General features: G+C 40.8%; 1 protein-coding gene across 1 annotated transcript; it reads right to left on the bottom strand.

Annotated features, from left to right (window-relative positions):
- Window positions 1-15,786: 15,786 nt before the first annotated feature.
- On the bottom strand, window positions 15,787-16,715 carry LOC113618525 (olfactory receptor 2A1/2A42-like). The gene is given in 2 exon segments (XM_027102753.1): window positions 15,787-16,550; window positions 16,553-16,715. Coding segments are annotated over 2 exon segments (927 nt in total).
- Between the last annotated feature and the right edge of the window lie 4,632 nt (window positions 16,716-21,347).

Raw genomic sequence — 21,347 nt, forward strand, 5'->3', positions numbered from 1 at the left:
GACACACACACACACACAGAGTAAGAATCCCTCATGTAGGGGACAGAGAGTTTTGGTATGTTCATTTCACTTAGATCAGCCCCCAACCTCACTCGTTACTCCAGTCAAGTAGATTCTTAACAGGCTTTCTGGCTGTTTTGCTCTTAGGACTGCCATGATCTATAAGCCCAAACAGCTATTCAGTGAGACCATTTCCAGATTACTGTGCCCATTGGCTGCTGCGCTGATCCCAGCTGCGTAGGCCTAAGAGTACTTGGAAGGGGGCTTTAGCGTAGAATGTCATTAAGGCAGAATGGTTTCCTTTCCAATAGGGTCCCAAAGCAACTCTATATTCAAAGAATGCACTGCTTTGGCTATAGCACTCCAAGGAGTTAAGCCCTCAATAGTCCAGCAGCCTTTAGCCTACTCTGAGCTGCTACGTAAGGCGTGGGAAGCCATGGGGAAAACCAGAAGTAGGAGTTCAGGTACGTAAGGACAGGCCTCACGCATGCCATTAGCTCAGCAAGAGGATAAGGGTGGGGAGTGCAGAAAGTCAAAACTTTAAGCTAGAACTGTCTATTTCTCAGTTGCCAGAGAGAATTCAGTCCAGGGTGTGAGAGAGCCCTTGACTTCTAATGGCTGAGCAAAGTAAGCAAACTCCTGATCTTTGGGCAGAAGTGACCGATCTCTGCTGTTTCATACTGCCTCCTGGGAGTGGGTACTGTGGTCACAGGTGCCGGAACTGCCTTCTAAACCACGCTGGCTATCCTTTCTGCTCCACTGTGGCTTCCCTTGGTTCTCCCTCCAGCCCTCTGTTTTCTCTGAACGTGAAGTCTCATAGACTTGAGCTCCTCTCTTCTGCCAGCTCTGACCTATCAGCGTTTTTGTTTTCTTAAGTCACCGCCCCTGATTCAGTGATCTTGGGGTCATTGAGAGTTAGGCATACAAGGCTCGACCTGACTTTTCAACTAGTAGTGACATGTAGGAGAGTTAAAACTTACCACTTAGGGAGTTGATCCTTCCCACGGAGCGCCCCTGTCTGCAGGGTGTTTGCATGTGCGAACCGCCTAGCGCCCCAGCCTTCTCTTGCCTTCGCTTTGCACACTGGCGTTCTCTTCTTTCTTCTTTTCCATTTCTTGATGTTTGCTCTTGATGAGTGGGCTTCTGAATCAGGCCTGTCATCCTATACCAAGATCTTGATATCTTATTTGGGCCATTTCCTCTATAAAGACCAGAGAGGAGAGAGAATGATACAGTAGAAAGAGGATGGGATTTAGATTCACATGGGGTGCTTTGGGCCAATTTGAATCCCACCCTCGCCACTTGCTTAATGCAAAAAATTGGCATATTATCTTCCTGTGCTTCATCTTCATCTTTCCAGGCCTCATTATCCTGCTGTCTTAAGTGGGGATAATATCTAATAATCCCTGCCTCACTGGGTTGTGGTGGTGAGTCAGCAAGGTAACGTATAGGATCACCTTAGTGCAAGTGTAGAAGGTGATTGGTAATGGTTTCCTTTCGTGACAGTGCCTGATAGTTCTGTATGTTGAGTGAATAAATGTACAATATCAAGGTGATAAGAGACGGGAAAAGTAAACCCATTCAAAGTAAAGTTATTTGAAAACGAGAGCTGTATTCAGTGGGGGGAAAAGTAAAAGGTTCTCGTTTGGCGGGACATGTTAATTGCAGACAGTGCCCTTGAGATCCAGCCATGGTGCAGGAAGGACAGAGAACTGTCCTCTATAGTTCTAGGTATTGGGAGCAAAGGGATTACAGTGACCTTCTTTGAAGCAGGGACTCATCAGAGTTCTCCCTGGGGCTGTCACTGCCCTGACCCGATGCCACCATCCCATGTTATTGGCTGTGTGGCCTCCCACTTGGTTAACTGACCCTCAGCGGATCCAGCACTAGCTCTTTGAATAGTACTCTGGCCTTTCTGATTCTGCTTTTTACCTGATCCCGTGACCCACCTTTGAACCTTTCTGAAGTGATTTTGAACTCAGTTCTTTTCTTAACTTGGCCATCCATGGTCTGTCTATCTTTCTCCTTTAAATCCACCCTGACTTGGCCAGTGTGGTTCTTAACTATCCTGTTCTACTCTGATGAACATGTTTTTCTTTCTCATCCTTGGTTTCCCTTTATGTCTTTCCTCGGTTTCCCTTTATTTCTTTTCTCAACCTTTGTACATTGGTGCCAGCCTAAATGTAATGTAATTGCCTCGTTCTTTTTTTCATTCGTTGACTTAATAGTCATTTCTAGAAGTCAATATACAAAAACCAACTCTCTGCCCCCAAAGAGCTCTCAATCCAATGGAGGAGAGAAACAAGTAGCAAATAATGATAGCAGAGTGTGATGAGTATTATGCTGATATCTACACAAAGTGTGACGCATAAAAGAGAGAGCACTGCTTGGGGAGCAAGAGAAGCCTTCAAGGATAAGGTGATGTTTGAGTTGACTTGCCTTTAAAAAGTACACTGTTACATGGTGGAGAGGAGGCTAGAGTTAAGGCATACCAACAGTGGGAATGGAATATGCAAAAAGAGAAGCACAAGCACATTCTGTTCAGGGAAGAACAGATAGTGGGCTTAACATGAAGTATGGTAAAGAAATGGCAGAGACAAAAAAAGAAAAAAGAAGTGGTAACTATGTAAGGTGGTGGATGTTAATTAGCTTGACTGTGGTGATCATTTCATAGTGTATATGTATATTGAAACATCAAGTTGTACACCTTAAATATATACAATTTTTACTTGTCAATTATCCTCAATAAAACTGAACAAAATCCTTTAGAGGAGACGCATCTCTGGAAGCATAAGGTCCAAACTCTCAGTAGCTTGTATGGCCTTCAAGACGTTTCATGGCCTGACTTCTCACTCTCCCCAGGTCTCTGGAGGCTCATAGCTCTTGAAATTTCTCCTATAGGTATATTTTTAACTTGGGCACATAGATCATAGGAAAATATATATGCCTCTGCATCTTATTCAATTAAACCTCTTCAAAACGTCTGGGAAACAGTGTCTGAGAGTGACCACATCTTTCCACAGAATGGTTACAGCCTTGGAGAGTGCCAACAGTTATCAGGTGACAGCAGGATCCTATCCCGTGTTGCAGTAAGCAGTCCCTGGAAGTGCTATTATTCGTATTGTCTTACTTTTTTTGAGTGTTTCATTTGGGGTTGTTTCAGAAGTTCTCCCATCCCCAAATCTTGGAAGATAAGGATGGAGATAAAGATGGTGATGATCTCTGTTGGCAAAGAGACTAAAACCAATGAAGCCCATTTAGTGGAGTTCTGGCTCTATCGCAGTGGTTCCCAAACCTGGCAAATCAGCAAAATATTTAGGGAAGATTTTTTTTCTTTGTTATTATTCGTTGGTTTGTTTTTAAGTGTCCCATGTGATTATGATGAGAAGCCAGATTTGGGACTCTTGATATAAAAGCAATGGTTCTTCACCAGAGGCTTTTATCATAATCACCTGATAAGTTTTATGAATTGACTGTTGCCCCAAATCTATGGAGTTTCAATGGCACAGGTTCAAGCGGAACTATTGGAAAACGGCTCCTCGCTGGTTTGGACGCGTGACGATAATGGGGACTCTCTGATCTACAGCAATGGTTTTAAAACAGTTTTTATCTGACTTGCTATCAATCAAACTATTTCAACAAGTATCCCCAGTATGTGTTTTATTCATTTGTAAACAATATACATGTACTTCTTTATATTAATGTGAGACAGACATTTTCAATAATGAAATGAAAAGAAATATAATGAAAAGTTCTAATATTTTCATCCCATTCTCCCAATGGATCCACTGAGCATCCTGTTGTGTGGACCCCTGATAGAAAGAACGGGATCAGTGCTTCCTTAACGGGACCTCAACTCTTATTTAGATTTTATGATCTCCTGTAGCTGTCTAGAAGCAGAATCACCCCTGCCCAACCCAAGTGAGGCACTCTCACTCAATTATTTCATTCATTCAGTCATCCAACATATATTTCTTGTGTTCCCGTTATGTGAAAGGCATTGAATGAGAGGCTGGGGATATCGTGGTCCACGTGGTCCTTATAATGTCAGCTTATATTACGACAACACATAAACACTAGTTATTATAATCTTATAATCTATAAATAAACACACGTTATTATAATCTTAATGGGTACAAAAGGTATATATGTTTAACCTAAGAGAATAACTTTATCTGGAGAGTTGGAGAAATCAATAGTGTGGAAGTAATATTTCAGCTGAACTCTGAAGGATGAATACAAATGAACTAGGAAAAGAGGATGGGAAATAGGGTTTCAGGAGGAGGTAAAGATTTGAAAACCCTGAGGCGGGAAGGTCATGGGCTCATTTCAGGAACTGAAGGAAAGCTAGAGTGTTTCAGATCTAGGGGTCAGGGTGGAGGGAGGGACATAGGCACAAAATGAAACTGATGCTGTGAGTGGAGACCAGAAATTATGGGGGCCTCGGGGACCACATTAAAGATTTCAGTCTTTATCCTGAGGGCAAGGGAAGCCATTGAAGGATCTAAAGCAGGGAGGTGACAGGGCTAAAAGTGCATCTCAAAATGATCACTTAAGAATATAATAAATGATCTGTAATCTTTCCCTTCTTATCTTTTGACTGTATTTAGGAACCTCTGCTTTTCCATTGCCCTTAGCTTACACTTTCCCTGTTCCTACTTTCTGCAAACTTTTACACAGCCTTCAACATCCAACAGTGAGGTTACTTCCTTGGTGAAGCCGTCCCGCTTCTCTAGTCCAGACTTCCTCACCATTTGGAGCTGATCTCCATGATAGCACTTCCTAGGTTTTATTATAATTTACCTGCTTAATTGTTACTTGGGGAGGGCAGGTGCAGGAAGTTGGATTGACTACAATCTTCATGGCGCACTGTGGTCTCTGGTTCCTTTGGTTTGTTCAAGTTTCCTCCTTTGTTTTGCTCATTTACTCCTTTTGTATTAAAAAAAAAACCTCTGTATTGTTTGCGTGGGCATATTTTTAACTTAATTTACATAAATGCTGCTGTGCTATCAATCTTATGATTTTCACTTTTTCCGATCAGAATGAATTTGGAAGGTCTAGTCATTTTTTTGTGTGAACCCGTATCCCTTCTATTTTTATTTTCCTTTTGCCCTATTTTCTTCTATCCTCCTTTAATTTTATCTTATATGTGCATATGCATGTGCAAATATATATTTATGAGCCATGTTATATTCTTTTTGGTATGAGAAGTACACACACAGAGATACATACTGATATATACATAAATGTTTATACCAGCTCTTACATTAGCAGGAAGAGGGAGTTAGGGTCCCAAGAATTCCTCTGATGGGGGCTTAAAGTCAAATATTTCTTCTATCATTTATATAAATATGTATTTTATTTTTTTCTCTTATTTAGGAGAAGCTGGAAAAGTGCATTATGTCTTTTGTGTGCGTGCATTTTGTCTTTTTTAGACTAAAATCTCATCATATTATTGAAAGAAAAAGTTGGGTCTTTGTGTATTGCCTCTCCTGATGGCCGTGATAAAAGGCAAAAACTGATAACCACGTGCTGGTTATTTTGAACACAGAGATGATCTTATTAGGTAAACACTGTCTTTCCCTTGTGCTAGTAGAAAGTCATTGGCCTTATTCCTAATCTCAAGCCCTTGATGTCTAATTCTGGAAGGATCTTCTTCCCCCTCTCAAAGTCCCCAGGGATTGTCCTTAGGTACAAGTGTACCTCTTCCACCCTGATCCATATTGTCCCATTCTTCTCCCAAATGCAGCCACAACCCCCACAGCTGCACAGCAGGTTTTCCATCCTACTCCTAAGAGCAGGCCCATAGTACCCTGGTGTCACCGTGCCCCGAGAGGTCGTGGCAGCAAAGGGAGAGGGGGTGACCAGTCATGTATTGCCATGTCACAGTTTTGATTGCCAAGGCACAGAATAGGAGACAGAAAAACGGAGACAAGAATAAAGATGAACAGAGAGAGAGAGAGAGATGCCATTCACTTCAGCAGAAACATCGTTCTAGTTCCTTATGATACAAATATTCCTGCTTCCGTGGCTCCCTCAAGACAGGGCTACTGGAGCCATTAAAGACATAGAAGCAAAATATTTAAAAGAGTTCGGAGGACAGTTCAATCCTGTCCTTTTTTGATGTTCCAAGAGTTCCAGAGAGGTTGTGATCTAAAAGATCAGACCGCTAGCTCCTAGGTAGTGGCCACGTGGGCTTAGCATCCTCTCGATAGCTCAGGCTACCAAGGTTACTGAGCACTTACTTTAGATCGTCTGTGTTCGTGATATCATCACTGCATAAATTCAAGGGAGGGTGCTCATTGTTGTGGGACATAAAATGGCAATGATGACATGGACTCTGTCCCTGAAGAATTTGGAAAATGTAGATGCCAATGATAACATTCTAAAGCAGGCTCTGGTAAGCCTAAAGAGAGGTAAACATCGATGCCAGGGAAAGTTAAAGGAAAGTGTGATTCAAGTGGTAAGGAAAGGCTCCCCTGAAGAGGTGAGCTGCCCCTGGGTAGAAAGTGTGGGCGGGTGTGGGAGATACATTCCCATGATGGCTGATACTCTGCGCCGCTCCTGAATACCCAGCTTCCATTCCTGACACGTGCCTGACAGTGGTAAAAGCAACATTTTGGAGAAGGAGTGGGCAGCAGGGTGAGCGTGGAGCCTTGAGACATCAACTCGGGTATGTGTGGAGGTGGTGGAACCATTATCACCTGAAATAACCTTCACCCTCGTGGCCCACATCAACCTCCCCCAGCACGTTTTTGCACAAAGTGCTTCTTTGAAAGAATCTTCCACAAATTTGGTCCCCAGTCAAAACGCATTTTGGATTTCTCGTTTCTGAAGGAAATGTGAGTTTTCTGCTTGGCAGAAGCTATAGCGCCATCTTGTGGAAATAAACGCTTTAGGTCACAAGCCTTTTTGTTCTGAAAAGAGTAGTCGTCTTTGCAAAAATCAATCATGAAATGTGTTCCTGGCTCTAAATCATGCTTGGAACACACAATTTACAAGTAGCAAAAGGTTTCTCATAGATTCTAAATCTTGATGGCAGAGTCAGCAGCTCTCAATCAGTGGCAACTTTCTTATTTTCAGAATAATGCCGTACACTTAGGATCCAATATTCTCTCACTTTAGGATTCTTTCTTTTAGACTCTGTGTCCTCAGGTTTGGGTTTTAACCATGTCCCAAGGGATCCCGTCTTCTTTGAAGTAGCAAAGCAACTCTAAATCCCCAATGAAAATAAAGGAAGAAACACTGGCTGTCATGGCTCTTTTCAGAGGAGTTGAGAAAACGAGGTCCTTTATATTTAAGGAGCTAAAACACTGTAATGGGGAGCTCGGGGAGAAATTCATACCTTCCAGGAACTTACAGAATCATGTTCTAGGAATTATATTGGGTCCACTAAAACAAAATCCCTGGGAATATAGATTGTTTTATTAGATTTTGTTAAATTAGATTTTTAGTAGTTAAAAATGGCTCAAACGTCTAACATTCAAAAGTTTTCATTCACATTCTCTTTCCCCTGCTTGTCCCAAGAGGTAGATTTACCACAATGTTGGTGAAGCTTAAGCTTCAGAGCCCCTACCAAGGGCCCCTTCCAAGGCCAGAACTAATTTTATAGTCACGAATTCACATTCTTTTTCTTAAAGAAGCTGCCCAAAATTTTATAAACTTCAGCCTAGTTATGCTGTTGCTTGTCATCATCATCCCAGTTTCCAGCTTCTCTCTTTGGTTTCTTATGTATCCCTCCAGAATTATTTTATGTACATATGAGCACATACAGATATACATTATCCACACCTCCTTCCATTATACTTGCTTTTCTCAGTGTAACTCAGAAACTTTCTATGTAAGATATAGAAGAACATCCATATTGTTTTTTTGTTTTTTTTTTGTTTTTTTTTTTTTTGCGGTACGCGAGCCTCTCACTGCTGTGGCCTCTCCCACCGCGGAGCAGACACGCAGGCCCAGCGGCCATGGCTCACGGACCCAGTCGCTCCGCGGCATGTGGGATCTTCCCGGACTGGGGCACGAACCCGTGTCCCCTGCATCGGCAGGCGGACTCTCAACCACTGCGCCACCAGGGAAGCCCCATATTGTTTTTTGTTTGTTTGTTGCTAACTTCATGACATTCTGTTGCACAGAGGTACTGCTCTTTACTCAATCAGCCCCCACTGGTGGAACTTAGTGTGTATTTTTCTTACTTGGTATTGTTTTTGCCATTTTCTTGTCTCCTGGCGGGTTTCAGAGACTTAGATGGTAGCTAAAAATCTTCGGTGGCCACTGGTTTCAGAAGAGGTAAGGATTAAAACAGGTGAAATTGTCATGGGGAGTGCCAGCCTTGTTAGGTATCTAGGACTGTAACTCTTATCAAAACAGGTCCCCTAGTACCTACTATTCACAACCTAGCATGAATATGTGCATCTGCATGCTTATTTATGATTGTGAAACAAAGGATGGTTTTGCTAAAGAAATTCTGAGTATCTGAAGACAAGAGGAAGAGATCATTGTAAGCCTAGGGCGCCTCTGAAATCACACTGGGTAGGCGTTGACTTCACAAAAGGACAAATAGCCCATGAGGTCAGTAATACTCTATCGGTAACATTGCTGCAGCCCACAGAAAGATTCCCATTGCACACACAATAACAATTTGTTCTGCTAGATCTGATGGAGAAAGGTCGAATAACCCAGGCATGGAGCGCTGGATGTCTGCTGCACACCGGAAGATTCAATCACTTACTATCTTGACCCTTGACCGACATCGGCGACTACTTCCTTTCTGCTCTTCCAGTTCAATACAAACAACATGGGAATATCATTTTGGATAACTGGAAATCCAGCCTTTTTACCCTCTGGTGGAGGTAAAAGTTAAAGTATCAGCTGTCCAATCTCCCATTACATCCTACTTTCTGGGAAGAAACGATCACATCCCTGTCTAACAGATTACCCCAAATCTAACCCTTTGCCCAGTTATGACTTTTGTTCAGACAATCTGTCTTCCTTAGAACTGAACTGTAGTGGGTTTTAGTTAAAGAGAGCACGTTTCAAATCCTCTATCTGTTTTATAAGGAGTCAGGTAAAGTATACATAGAGAAAGTAGGGGAGGAGTAAAGAAAGAAGGTGAGAGAAGAAAAACGATGAATCTCTATGCTGTAGTACTAGAAATAATGTTCAGTACTTTTCAGCTTAAAAATTGTTGACATGTATATTACCATTTTGAACCTCCCAGCACCCCTTTGGAACAGACAGGGCGGGTGGCATCTTATCATCATTTTATAGATGGGGAAGCAAAACAAAGCAAAAAGACTGACTAGGACATACCTGAACTCAGGTCCCTGGGATCCCCTCCTGTCTAGAGATTTGATGATCAGGGCTGACACTGGCTGGGTCCCTCAGGAAGTGGTCTGGGGAGTGTCAGCCGTTCAGAATAGCTCTGCTGTAGTGGGGCCTAGAGGATTTGTCTTGAAGCTTTATTTGGATTGTATTCACATAAAATTGAACACAAATCCATCGTACGTGTCAGTGGGAGTGCTGCTGCTGCGGGTCTGGGAGGGGGCTCAAGTCTCTCTATTCCACCCCTTAGTACCACCAGTTCTCTCGAGTTTCACTGTTGTCCTGAAGAGCCAGAGAGCTAGGGAACTCAGAGCCTCTGATTACCTGTGGCAGAGACTGCTAGATGTTTAACAAAACTGTTTCCTATTATTCCTGGGAAGTAACATATATAGGCCACATATCCCAGATTTCCTTGTGGTTTTGTATGACCATGTGACCAAGTTTTAGCCAATGAGATGTGAGCAGAAGAGCCAATCCCTTTTAGGCCAGGCCCACTAAAGCCTCCATGCTTTTCCTCCTTCCAACACACATGACAACCTTGGGAACCACATGGACATGGTGACAGATCCACAAGGTGTGAGGACCCTGTGTCTCTGAATCACCAGTTGATGGCTAATTGCTTACTGGTTGGGAACTCCTTCCCTGAACAAGAAAAAAATTTGTATTATGTTGAAAAAAATACCTTGGTACAATTTAAAACAAAATCCTAAATGATATTAATCTTTGCTTATTTTGTCCTTTTTTAAATGGCAATACTGACCCTTGTTTACTTTAAAATTTTCTAAAAATGCAGTATTATTTTTTGCAGTACACTTTTCATTTTGAGAGTCATCTTTTTAAGCCTTTAATGTTTATCATTTTGAATATTTTCCTGTACCTTATTATATGTCTGCACACACATACAAACACATGCACACACACACATAGGCTTTTCTCTATAGCAATGAGAAAGTACTATATCAATATGACTTTTTTCCTCACTTACTAGAATCTTCCAAACATTACATAGACAAAGCCTGTTTATTATAATAGCTGCGTAATATTCCAGAATACAGATTTATAATGTTTTATTTAACAACCCTACTATTGAAGGATATTAGGTTATTTGTGACATTTTGCTATTGCAAATGTTTCAATTTAAAATAAATTTACACATACATATTTTTTACATATATATGTGAATATTTCTATAGGATGTGTTCCCAGAATTGGAATTGCTGCATCAAAGGTATGCACATTTTAATTTTGGAAGAGATATTCCCAAATAACCATGAAATCAGTTTATACTTCCACCAAGACTGTGAGGAAATTCCTATTTGCCCACATGCTCAGCCATGCTAGAAAGTATCAATCTTTTTATTTTTGTCCACTTGAGGGGCAAAAAATGGTATCTCATGCTTTAAAATTAATTTCTCTAATTATTAGAGAGTCTATACGTCTCTCATCATGTTCATTTGTGGCTTTTACTTGTTCTACTATGTGGGGTTCATTTGTCTCTACTGTATCTAGGAATTTTTGCTCCGTTAAAAAACTGGTTTTTGTATTACTATTTTTTTCATTACACATCAATTGAAACTCTGTTAGCTCTCTTTTTATCTTTTTCTTAAAATGGATTTTCAGAATATTCAGGCTGATTTTTTTTTAGTCTTCCTTAACTATAGGCAGAAAAAGATTCCAAAAGTCCTGGCTACAGAGAGGAAGTATGCTTAGTGATTATGGGTGTGGTCTTTGGTGTCAGGCTGACCTGGATTAGAACCTAGGTTGTGTCATACACTTTCCGGTAACCACAGGAAAGTTCTTATCATCTCTATGCCTCCATTTCTTCTTTTTAAAAATGACTTCAGTAAAGGTACTAGACTCATAGAATTGTTACGAAGCTTAGACAAGACAATAATGCATGTATCTCACCACAATGCCTGAAACTTATGTGCTCAATAAATATTAGATAGTAAATTATTATTTACAATGTGGGCAACAGAGATACAGAATTGGACGTTTAAGTTTTATTCCAGGTCCTAGAACCTATCCCAGTGAAGTTACTCTTAACAAGCTCCAAGAAGGCTAATAAAACTTAACTTTTCTTAGAGTGGGCATTTCACCTTATGTTTCAGCCAGCCTTATGGAATTCCTATTTCCTGGAGCACTAAAATATTCAATTCATTTATTAATTCAGCCATTACTCTTGTGTTCCTACCATGTTTAAAGACCAAGATATTCAATTATTTTAAGAATCCATTTCATTTTCTCTGCCTGGAACTTATTCTATATTCCTTTGGAAAAAGTGAAAATCCAAATTCCAGTGAAATGTGAGGAAACCAGCAGACAGAAAATTAAGAAAGAACCTTAAAGATTGTCTAGTTCGACTTCTCATTTTATAGATGAGGAAACTGTAGACCAGAGGAATAAAACAACTTTTCTAAGGTCATATAGTGAATTAGTGGGGGAATTGGGACAGGAACCCAGATATCCCGAATCTAAGCCAGCACTCTGTTGACTGAATCATGCTGTGCTCAAGGATGCATCTCTCCTTTTGGCCCAACATGATTTCAAAAATTAGAAACGAACAAAGAGAAGCACAGGTTAAAAAAAGATCAAAATGAGTCAAAGCTCTTCAAAGTTTGTCAAGAAAGCAGGAAGTTTAAGACACTTCCCCGCTGGTTGGGAAAACATAGCTACATTTTCACCCAGTGAGACAGCATTCCAATTCTCCTTTCATTTGTTTTTGCCCCCTCGCAACAACCCATATTTAACAATGATACTCTACATTCACAGTAAATGGTAAACAACAGTCCTTCAGGTCTGTGGTTGGCAATCCCTTGTCCACATGCCAAAGATGCTACAGGTGCCAATATCAGGCAGCAAGTGAACCTGCTGCCACACATGGATTCCCGTTCCTATCATTTCTGGGAGCTTCTACGCATAACTGTCTCCACCCTCTTGCCAGGTTTTTAGTTTTTCGTTTTTTATAAATGTATTTATTTATTTTTGGCTGTGTTTGGTCTTCGTTGCTGTACACGGGCTTTCTCTAGTTGTGGCGAGCAGGGGCTACTCTTCATTGCGGTGCGCAGGCTTCTCTTGTTGTGGAGCACAGGCTCTAAACACGCGGGCTTCAGTAGTTGTAGCACATGGGCTCAGTAGTTGTGGCGCATGGGCTTAGTTCCTCTGCGGCATGTGGGATCTTCCAAGATCCCAATGCAAGACTCTTTCTTGCATTGTTTTCAGTTTCACTCTCCTGCTAGTTGAGAGGCTCTTCCTCCATCCCTGACCCTTGGAGTCACAGTCCTTTCTTGCTACCTCACTCTCATTTTCACGCCAGTATAAAGTGAAACTGCTTTCTTCAGCAAATTTAAGTACTATTTCTATATGGAGCTCAAGGCCTATCTTTGGCTGGACATTGAAAGTTTTTTCTTCTCTACTCTTCCTTCTCCTGAAACATCACAATCTTTTTGATTTTTATATATTGGTTGTGTCTTGGTAATTAGATTGCCTTTGTTTGATCCCGGACTAGGTACTTATTACCTGTGAGACTTTGGTTAAGTTACTTAATCTCTTTGTGCTTCTGTTTTCTCATAGGGCTGTTACAAAGATTTGAAAAGCTAATACTTATAAGATGCTTAGAAGAGTGCCCCACCATAGTGAGTACTCAGTAAATATGTGTGCACACGTGCACATGCATGTGTATGAACACGTGAGTGATATATGTGAAAACAGAGATGTCCTAGTTCTGGGTCTTAACACCATGCTCAGGTCTAAACCAAACCTCTAATTTCAATGAGAACAGCCTCCGTTCCCACCCTCTCTGTGCTGCTCCAAAACTCTGAACATCTTTAGCGACCATGCCCACCGGACTCACTGACCAGGACCAGAAGCCTTCAGTAAGTAATATCTGACTCTCCCAGCCTCATTGTGGCACATATTAGGCTGAGAAGGAACCCACACTCTCCTAACATATCTTATGTTGCGATAGGTTAGCCTTATTCTTAATTTAATAACATTGATAGTGATGTACTACATTGTCCTGTTGAGTAGGAAAGGCTTGGGAGTCAGATTGTTGGGATATGAGTCTCACATTTGCCATCTGCTTAATATTTGCATCTATAAAATGGGATGATAATGAGAAATGGATTTGTTATGATGATGAAATGTGGTGATCTCTGTAAACTAGCTGTCAATGTGCAATGGGTGGCACAGAGTAATTAATAGTACTATTAACTATTATTATTAACACCCCTTTTTCCATTCAGCTGCCTCTGCTTAGGGCTTTCCATTCATACCCAGCAACTGAAAGTCGGGCTGTAGCACTTGCTAGCTCCTCCTAAGTGAAGAGTGTAGAGAACCATAGATATTTTTCTTGAGAAGATGAAAAGAGTTTGGAAACAAGTGGCCATCAAAAGCCCAGGGCAGACTGGACAGTGGATTTTGTTGGGTAATTCCCTGGGATGCCATCTGAACGTGTGTGGACTGACTCTCTGATCTCAGAAATTGTAAGACAGATGATAGGATTTAATCAACAAAATCAATTTCCCCTAAGCCTAAGTAGGTATTTAGGTACATTTACTATTTGTAAGAGGATTTACAATTGAGAGGAAACATCGGAATGTGGGGGGTAAAAATGGACAAAGTTATTAATGGATTCTGGGTCTCTACCTGTAGCTACAGTACCGTAAAGAATTGTTATTGATGTGGCTCCATCAGTAATGCCTGCCATTCCGCTATCACTGCACACACCTGACAAAGTCAGAGGTAGAGTGTCTGTTCTAACCTCCTTCGCCCCTTAGTAGTGGATGGAATAAATTTTTACCTCTAGATAGTCTTAATGCACCAAGCAGTTAAATGAAAAAATAAGTATGTTTGATAAAATTAAATATAATGAATGCAGCAAAACTTAAATACTTTATGGGGAGGAAAAGAGAATGCTTTACAGAGTGTCTTGGATCACTTAGTCTCAGACATAAAGAAAGTGATGAGCTTAGGTGGTATTCAGTACCCAAGGCTCCAAGTAGACTACTGAGGGCGGTGATTCAAATGTCACTCCAGGCAGGAATGTTCAGTGGAGAAAGGACAGCCTCTTCAATAAGTGGTGCTGGGAAAACTGGACAGGTACATGTAAAAGTATGAGATTAGATCACTCCCTAACACCATACACAAAAATAAGCTCAAAATGGATTAAAAACCTAAAGTAAGGCCAGAAACTATCAAACTCTTAGAGGAAAACATAGGCAGAACACTCTATGACATAAATCACAGCAAGATCCTTTTTGACCCACCTCCTAGAGAAATGGAAATAAAAACAAAAATAAACAAATGGGACCTAATGAAACTTCAAAGCTTTTGCACAGCAAAGGAAACCGTAAACAAGACCAAAAGACAACCCTCAGAATGGGAGAAAATATTTGCAAATGAAGCAACTGACAAAGGATTAATCTCCAGAACATACAAGCAGCACATGCAGCTCAATAACAAAAAAACAAAAAACCCAATCCAAAAATGGGCAGAAGACCTAAATAGACATTTCTCCAAAGAAGATATACAGATTGCCAACAAACACATGAAAGGATGCTCAACTTCATTAATCATTAGAGAAATACAAATCAAAACTACAATGAGATATCATCTCACACAAGTCAGAATGGCCATCATCAAAAAATCTAGAAACAATAAATGCTGGAGAGGGTGTGGAGAAAAGGGAACCCTCTTGCACTGTTGGTGAGAATGTAAATTGATACAGCCACTGTGGAGAACAGTATGGAGGTTCCTTAAAAAACTAAAAATAGAACTACCATATGACCCAACAATCCCACTACTGGACATATACCCTGAGAAAACCATAATTCAAAAAGAGTCATGTACCAAAATGTTCATGGCAGCTCTATTTACAATAGCCCAGAGATGGAAACAACCTAAGTGTCCATCATCGGATGAATGGATAAAGAAGATGTGGCACATATATACAATGGAATATTACTCAGCCATAAAAAGAAATGAAATTGAGCTATTTGTAATGAGGTGGATAGACCTAGAGTCTGTCATACAGAGTGAAGTAAGTCAGAAAGAGAAAGACAAATACCGTATGCTAACACATATATATGGAATTTAAGAAAAAAAATGTCATGAAGAACCTAGGGGTAAGACAGGAATAAAGACACAGACCTACTAGAGAATGGACTTGAGGATATGGGGAGGGGGAAGGGTAAGCTGTGACAAAGAAAGAGAGAGGCATGGACATATATACACTACCAAACGTAAGGTAGATAGCTAGTGGGAAGCAGCTGCATAGCACAGGGAGATCAGCTCGGTGCTTTGTGACCACCTAGAGGGGTGGGCTAGGGAGAGTGGGAGGGAGGGAGATGCAAGAGATATGGGAACATATGTATAACTGATTCACTTTGTTATAAAGCAGAAACTAACACAGCATTGTAAAGCAATTATACTCCAATAAAGATGTAAAAAAAAAAAAAAAAGTCACTCCAACTGGAAATGACTTTCCTTGAACAGTGCTCTCTGCAGGGCACCCTTGACCTCTGTGTTCCTCAGGCTATAGATCAGTGGGTTCAGCATAGGTTGAAAAAACTGTAAAACAGGAAAAGGATCTTCTGCAGGGTGGCTGGATTTGGGGGCCGTGTGCATGACGATGGCACTGCCAAAGAAGAGCCCGACCACGCAGAGGTGGGAGCAGCAGGTGGAGAAGGCCTTTCTGTGGCCCTCACCCGACTGCATCCTCAGGATGGCAACCAGGATGCATGTGGAGGAGACCAGCACCAAGCAGAGGGGCCCAACTAAAACAAACACAGAAGCAACAAAGATGACAACTTGGTTGAGCCAGGTATCAGCACATGCCAGTTTGAGGACAGACAGGATTTCTCAGAAGAAGTGGTTGATTTCATGAAGCCCACAGAAGAGCAGTCTCAGGACGAGGCCCACGTGGACCAGGGCCAGGAGGGAGCCACATGCCCAGGAAATCACCACCAGGGTGATGCAGATGCTCCAGCTTACAATGACAGAATATTGGGGGGGGGGGTGGCAGATGGCCACATACTGCTCGTAGGACAATACCGCCAGGAGAAGACACTCGGCGTAAGCAAAAGTCAAAAAGAGAAAGGTCTGTGTCATGCAGCCAGCAAAGGAGATGGGCTTGGCTGGACTCGGGAGGTCTCCCAGCACCTGGGGCACCATGTTGCAGGCATACGCTATGTCAATGATGGCCAGGTGTGAAAGGAAGAAGTACAGTGCAGTCTGGAGTCCAGTGAGATGAGCCCCAGGATGACCCTGTTTTCCAGCAGGGTGAAGGTGTAAGACAGGCAGAAGAGCCCAAAGAGAAGTATCTGAATCCTTGGGCCAAGACAAAATCCCAGGAGAATGAATTCTGTAACCACTGTCTGATTTCCCCCCATTTCACTATGAAAAGGATAAAATGGGATTGCTCAGGACAGAGTTATCAAAAATATCTAGACATTATTTCATAAAAATAGTCATTTTTAAAGGACAAAATTTTAGGGTGATGACTAGTTTTTCATTAAGTTAATCACTTAATCTATCATCCAGTTTTATAGGAAGGGGATTGTGTCACCAATGATAGGTTACCTAGAGTCACTGACACTTGTGATGGGGAGAAAGACTGTCAAATCAAAAGAGGAAATAAAATAACCATGAAATAGGGATGATCTTGGAGCTGCATGTGTCAACATCACAAAGAGGATTTCTGGGATGCAGAAGTAATCAGTAATGGAAGAACTCCAAATATGGGAATTAGAGTAGTCCTAGAAAAGAGATGTAATTCCAGTTTCTCAAGAGAAATATCAACTGCGTCACTTTCAGCAGCTGAAATCAAACTTTGCTCTCTAAAGCAGCTTACCTGATAACAGGAGGAAGAAAAAGATAAAATGAAACTTTTATGACAATGTGATTGTTTAAGTTGCTAAGAAGGAATCAGTGGATATGCTCCATGTGAGCTCTCATGAGTGATGAAATCAAACCAACCACTGGGCATTTGGCTATTAATGTACTGATGGGTTCACACTTACTGATTTACCAAATAACTTTATTGAAAAACAATCCTTACAATTTGTAGGAATTGGATTTGGGGGGCTGCCCAGTGTTCATGTATTGTGAATCTAGACTTGTGCGCAGGGGTGTGAGTCTGAAGTCAGGCATTCACACATCGTTTTGAAGGCTGTGGCGAGTGTGGATGCACACTTCAAGACATAGTTCCCTATGTGCTTGCACTTCAAGACATAGTTCCCCATGTGCTACTTGTAACCCTACTACTCTACTCCTATCAAAAGAGAAAGTCTAGGTCATAATCTAACTGGGAAAGGCCATACCTGGAACAACAGTGTGTTGCAGGCCTCGCCATCTGTGTGACGGCTTAACGTTTGCATCATGTTTCATTTGTGAAATTCAGAAAGACAAGAAATGACAATTCATTAAAAAATCAACTCTGCCCTACTTCAGCAACACAAGAATTGATATCTGCTTTACAGATAGCTAATTTCTTTTTGGTAAAGAGAAAATTTAGTGAATTTGTCATTTTACAGATTTACATAGCATTAAATTGGTGGCCCAGTATTTGATGGCCCAGTATTTGATGATTTGTGAATTGATGATGTACCAAACAATAGTTGGCTTGCCCTTAAGTCCTGGATAACAGCTGCCTCAAAATACCATGTAGAAATCTAGCATCTTTGCTGGTGCAAACATTTAGTTGCACCTTTGCTGGGCAAAAATAACCTGGGGCTGAGCTACTGAATTTGTGCTTGCTTGCCGCTAAAGAAAAGACTTCTCCAGGGTTAATGTATGGAAAGGTGCTTTTGTTGATAAGATCCTGGTCCAGTTGTCGTTATACCAATGGAGACATTAATGAGATGCTCCCTGAGGACCTTGGAAATAAGAGAAACAATACTGATTTTTGAGAAGCAAACCTTGTAAAATCTACTCATAATGGATGGGAAGAACTGGAGGAGGAAAACAAGAAAACCTGTGTAGACATATAACTGGAGAGTTCTGAGTGCATCCAAAAACTCCACTCAAGGAGCTCTGATGCTATCTCATGGAAGAGGCGGAAGAGGATCTGATCGCGACTCAGGAATCCAAATGTGACAGTTGTGTGAGATACTTGTCTACAGTAAGACTGAGGAATAAATAAGAGGGTTACCCATGGGGCCAGTGGTTATCAGCACGTCTTCAGCACTGTCCAGGGGAGTCTGGCCTGATGGTATGAGAGTTCTGTCCTCCTGGCAGGTCTATGTCTACAGCTCAGATGGCTTGAGTGCTCAGGGATCAATAACCCTCACTGATAAAATCTCCAGTTAATCCCCCCTGCCCCTATTCCATGCTCACCAATCAACTGGGAGGTATTAATTTACCTTCTTATGCAGATATTTTGACAAAGAGGGAATGTGCTGGTAAGCAAAGTTCTTGCCAATTTTTTTATAATAAATAATTCCATTCAGGGTTATTCACGGTTCATTTTTTGAGTTTGAGTAGTACGATACAGATGAGAAATGAATAAAATTTCCGAAGCTGGATCTACAAAGTGAGGGCCAGGCCCTAGACAGAGATAATCACATAGAAATACAACCCAAGGAAAGCTTTTCTGAGAAGCTAATTGAAATCCTGAAGGACATCCCCACTAGATTCCTCTCTAGAAGCAACAAATGACTGTTTTTTAAATAAGTATTATCAATAAATTATTATATTACCAAGACACAATAGAATCTACCATACTATGAATTCCAAACACGTGACTAAGGCTTATTTTTTTTCAGGAGTATATAAAATACTACTGTGCTAGGACAACCTTTTAAATTTATTTGGAAAACATATTAAAATATTTAGGTGTGAAAATGAGTTTGAACCTGCATCTTATAAAATGCTTAATCTCTTTATTCAGTCCTCCTTTATTTCCTTCTGTAACTTCCAAAATGATTAGATAAAGGAAAAAGAAACACTACTTACAAAGTATGAATCTCTTGGAAACCTAAAGGGAGAAAAAAGAGAAAGAAGGTCCTAACAAGTACATTAAGAGTCTTTACAAAAACAGTTGACATATTGACAACTGGATTGTAACCCACTCCTTGTGAACAAGGAACAGGTGTATCTAGTTTTGTAATTTTGGCACTTAGCAAATGTTTACTGAGTGAACAAATGAATGAATGAATACCCATAAATGAGTGAATGCCTAAATGTTGAAAGTTTGGACCATTCTTGGACTGGGTCTGTAATTTCTGACTTGCTTAAATCTTGACCATAATCATACCCAATTAAGGACATTCATCCCAAAGCCAAAAAGAACACTGACTGAAGTTTGATAATAACAACTGTAGAATCTCAAAATGTTTAAGTCCTGAACACTTGAAAGACACTTCTATTTTCTTTCTTTTTTCCCTCGTATTTTATTTCATTCTACATGTTAGTAAAAGCATCTTACCTGAACTCAAATGGATTGAATTTGCTAAGGGACTAGCAGAAGTGAAAGGAGAGACTAAGAAATGAATTAAATATACTGTGGTTCTGAATGCAACATTCAAGCATTGTTTGATGCTATAAATGATACATCTTATATGTATGTACAAGTTAGCATTTTAAAAGTTGGCAAATTGTTTTATGACTAATATGTTATCCATGACCTCTGTGGTTTCAAAGTAAATATCTAAGATTGAAATCATTTCTTTATACACGAACAAACATGTCAGCACTAGATGCGGCCTACGTTTCAAAAAGTAAAATTTAAGACCTGATGAACTGACAAACTCTTTTCTAATGTTGTGGGCATGAGTCACATAGCATTCCTAAAAATGAAAGCTATTTTTTTTTTTTTTTTGCGGTACGCGGGCCTCTCACTGCTGTGGCCTCTCCCGCCGCGGAGCACAGGCTCCGGACGCGCAGGCCCAGCGGCCATGGCTCACGGGCCCAGCCGCTCCGCGGCATGTGGGATCCTCCCGGACCGGGGCACGAACCCGTGTCCCCTGCATCAGCAGGCGGACTCTCAACCACTGCGCCACCAGGGAAGCCCTGAAAGCTATTTTTAAATCCTCAATTCAACTTAAGTACTGCATGTTTTACTTTCCAGTTATAGGAAATATTTGTTACAATTAATGTACTCAATAGAACCCTTCTCTGATTCTTTCCTAGATCAAAATATTTTAACATTTCTCTTGAGTTGTTTTCCTTGACCCATGTGTTAGTTAGAAGGATGTTGTTTAATCTCCAAATATTTGGGGGATTTTCCAGCTCTCTCTCTGTTATTGATTTCTACTTTAATTCCATTATGATCTAAGAACAGACATCGTATGATTTCTATTCTTTTACATTTGTTCAGGTGTGTTTTATGGCCCCAAATGTGCTGTATCTTGGTGAATGTTACATGTGAGCTTGAGAAGAATGTGTATGTTGCTGTTGGATGAAGTGGTCTATAGGTGTCCGTTACATCCAGTTGATGGATGGTGGTGTTTAGCTATATCCTTATTGATTTTCCTCCTGCTGCATTGTTCGTGTATGATAGTATATGGCACTACAGAGTAGTAATTAAAGAGCAGAAGCTTAAGGACCAGACACACATTTACTACTTGGATGACTGGGTATAGTTCTTCACCCCTTAGCCCTAGTATTAACGTTTTTGAAAGGAGAAAAGTGATAGTACCTATTTCATGAGGTTGTTGTGAAGACTGAGATGGTACGTGTTAAATAGTTAAATGATTTAACTGAGACAAAAAACTGAGCACGTTCCTGCCACACAGGAATTGTACGTATTACAATGTAAGTCAACAATGCGATTTTGTGGATAATATACAGTTGAAGGATCAGGAAAGCAGGTTTCGGCTTCCGACCTTTCAGTGTTTTTCTTGGGAAAGTGCATGATTAGTTGAAGAGATATTAGGGATTAAAAAGAGCACAAAACTGTGACAATTCTATTAAAAGCTACAGAGATTATCCTTTAAGTAGCAACTCCTTGCCTTTTCTTCACTTCCCTCACCCACCCACACACACACACACACACACACACACACACACACACACACACACAC

Source organism: Aethalodelphis obliquidens, unplaced genomic scaffold, assembly GCF_003676395.1.
Source record: "Aethalodelphis obliquidens isolate GAN/ISIS:26980383/991018 unplaced genomic scaffold, ASM367639v1 scaffold5, whole genome shotgun sequence".
In the NCBI taxonomy this organism is placed as follows: Eukaryota; Metazoa; Chordata; class Mammalia; order Artiodactyla; family Delphinidae; genus Aethalodelphis; species Aethalodelphis obliquidens.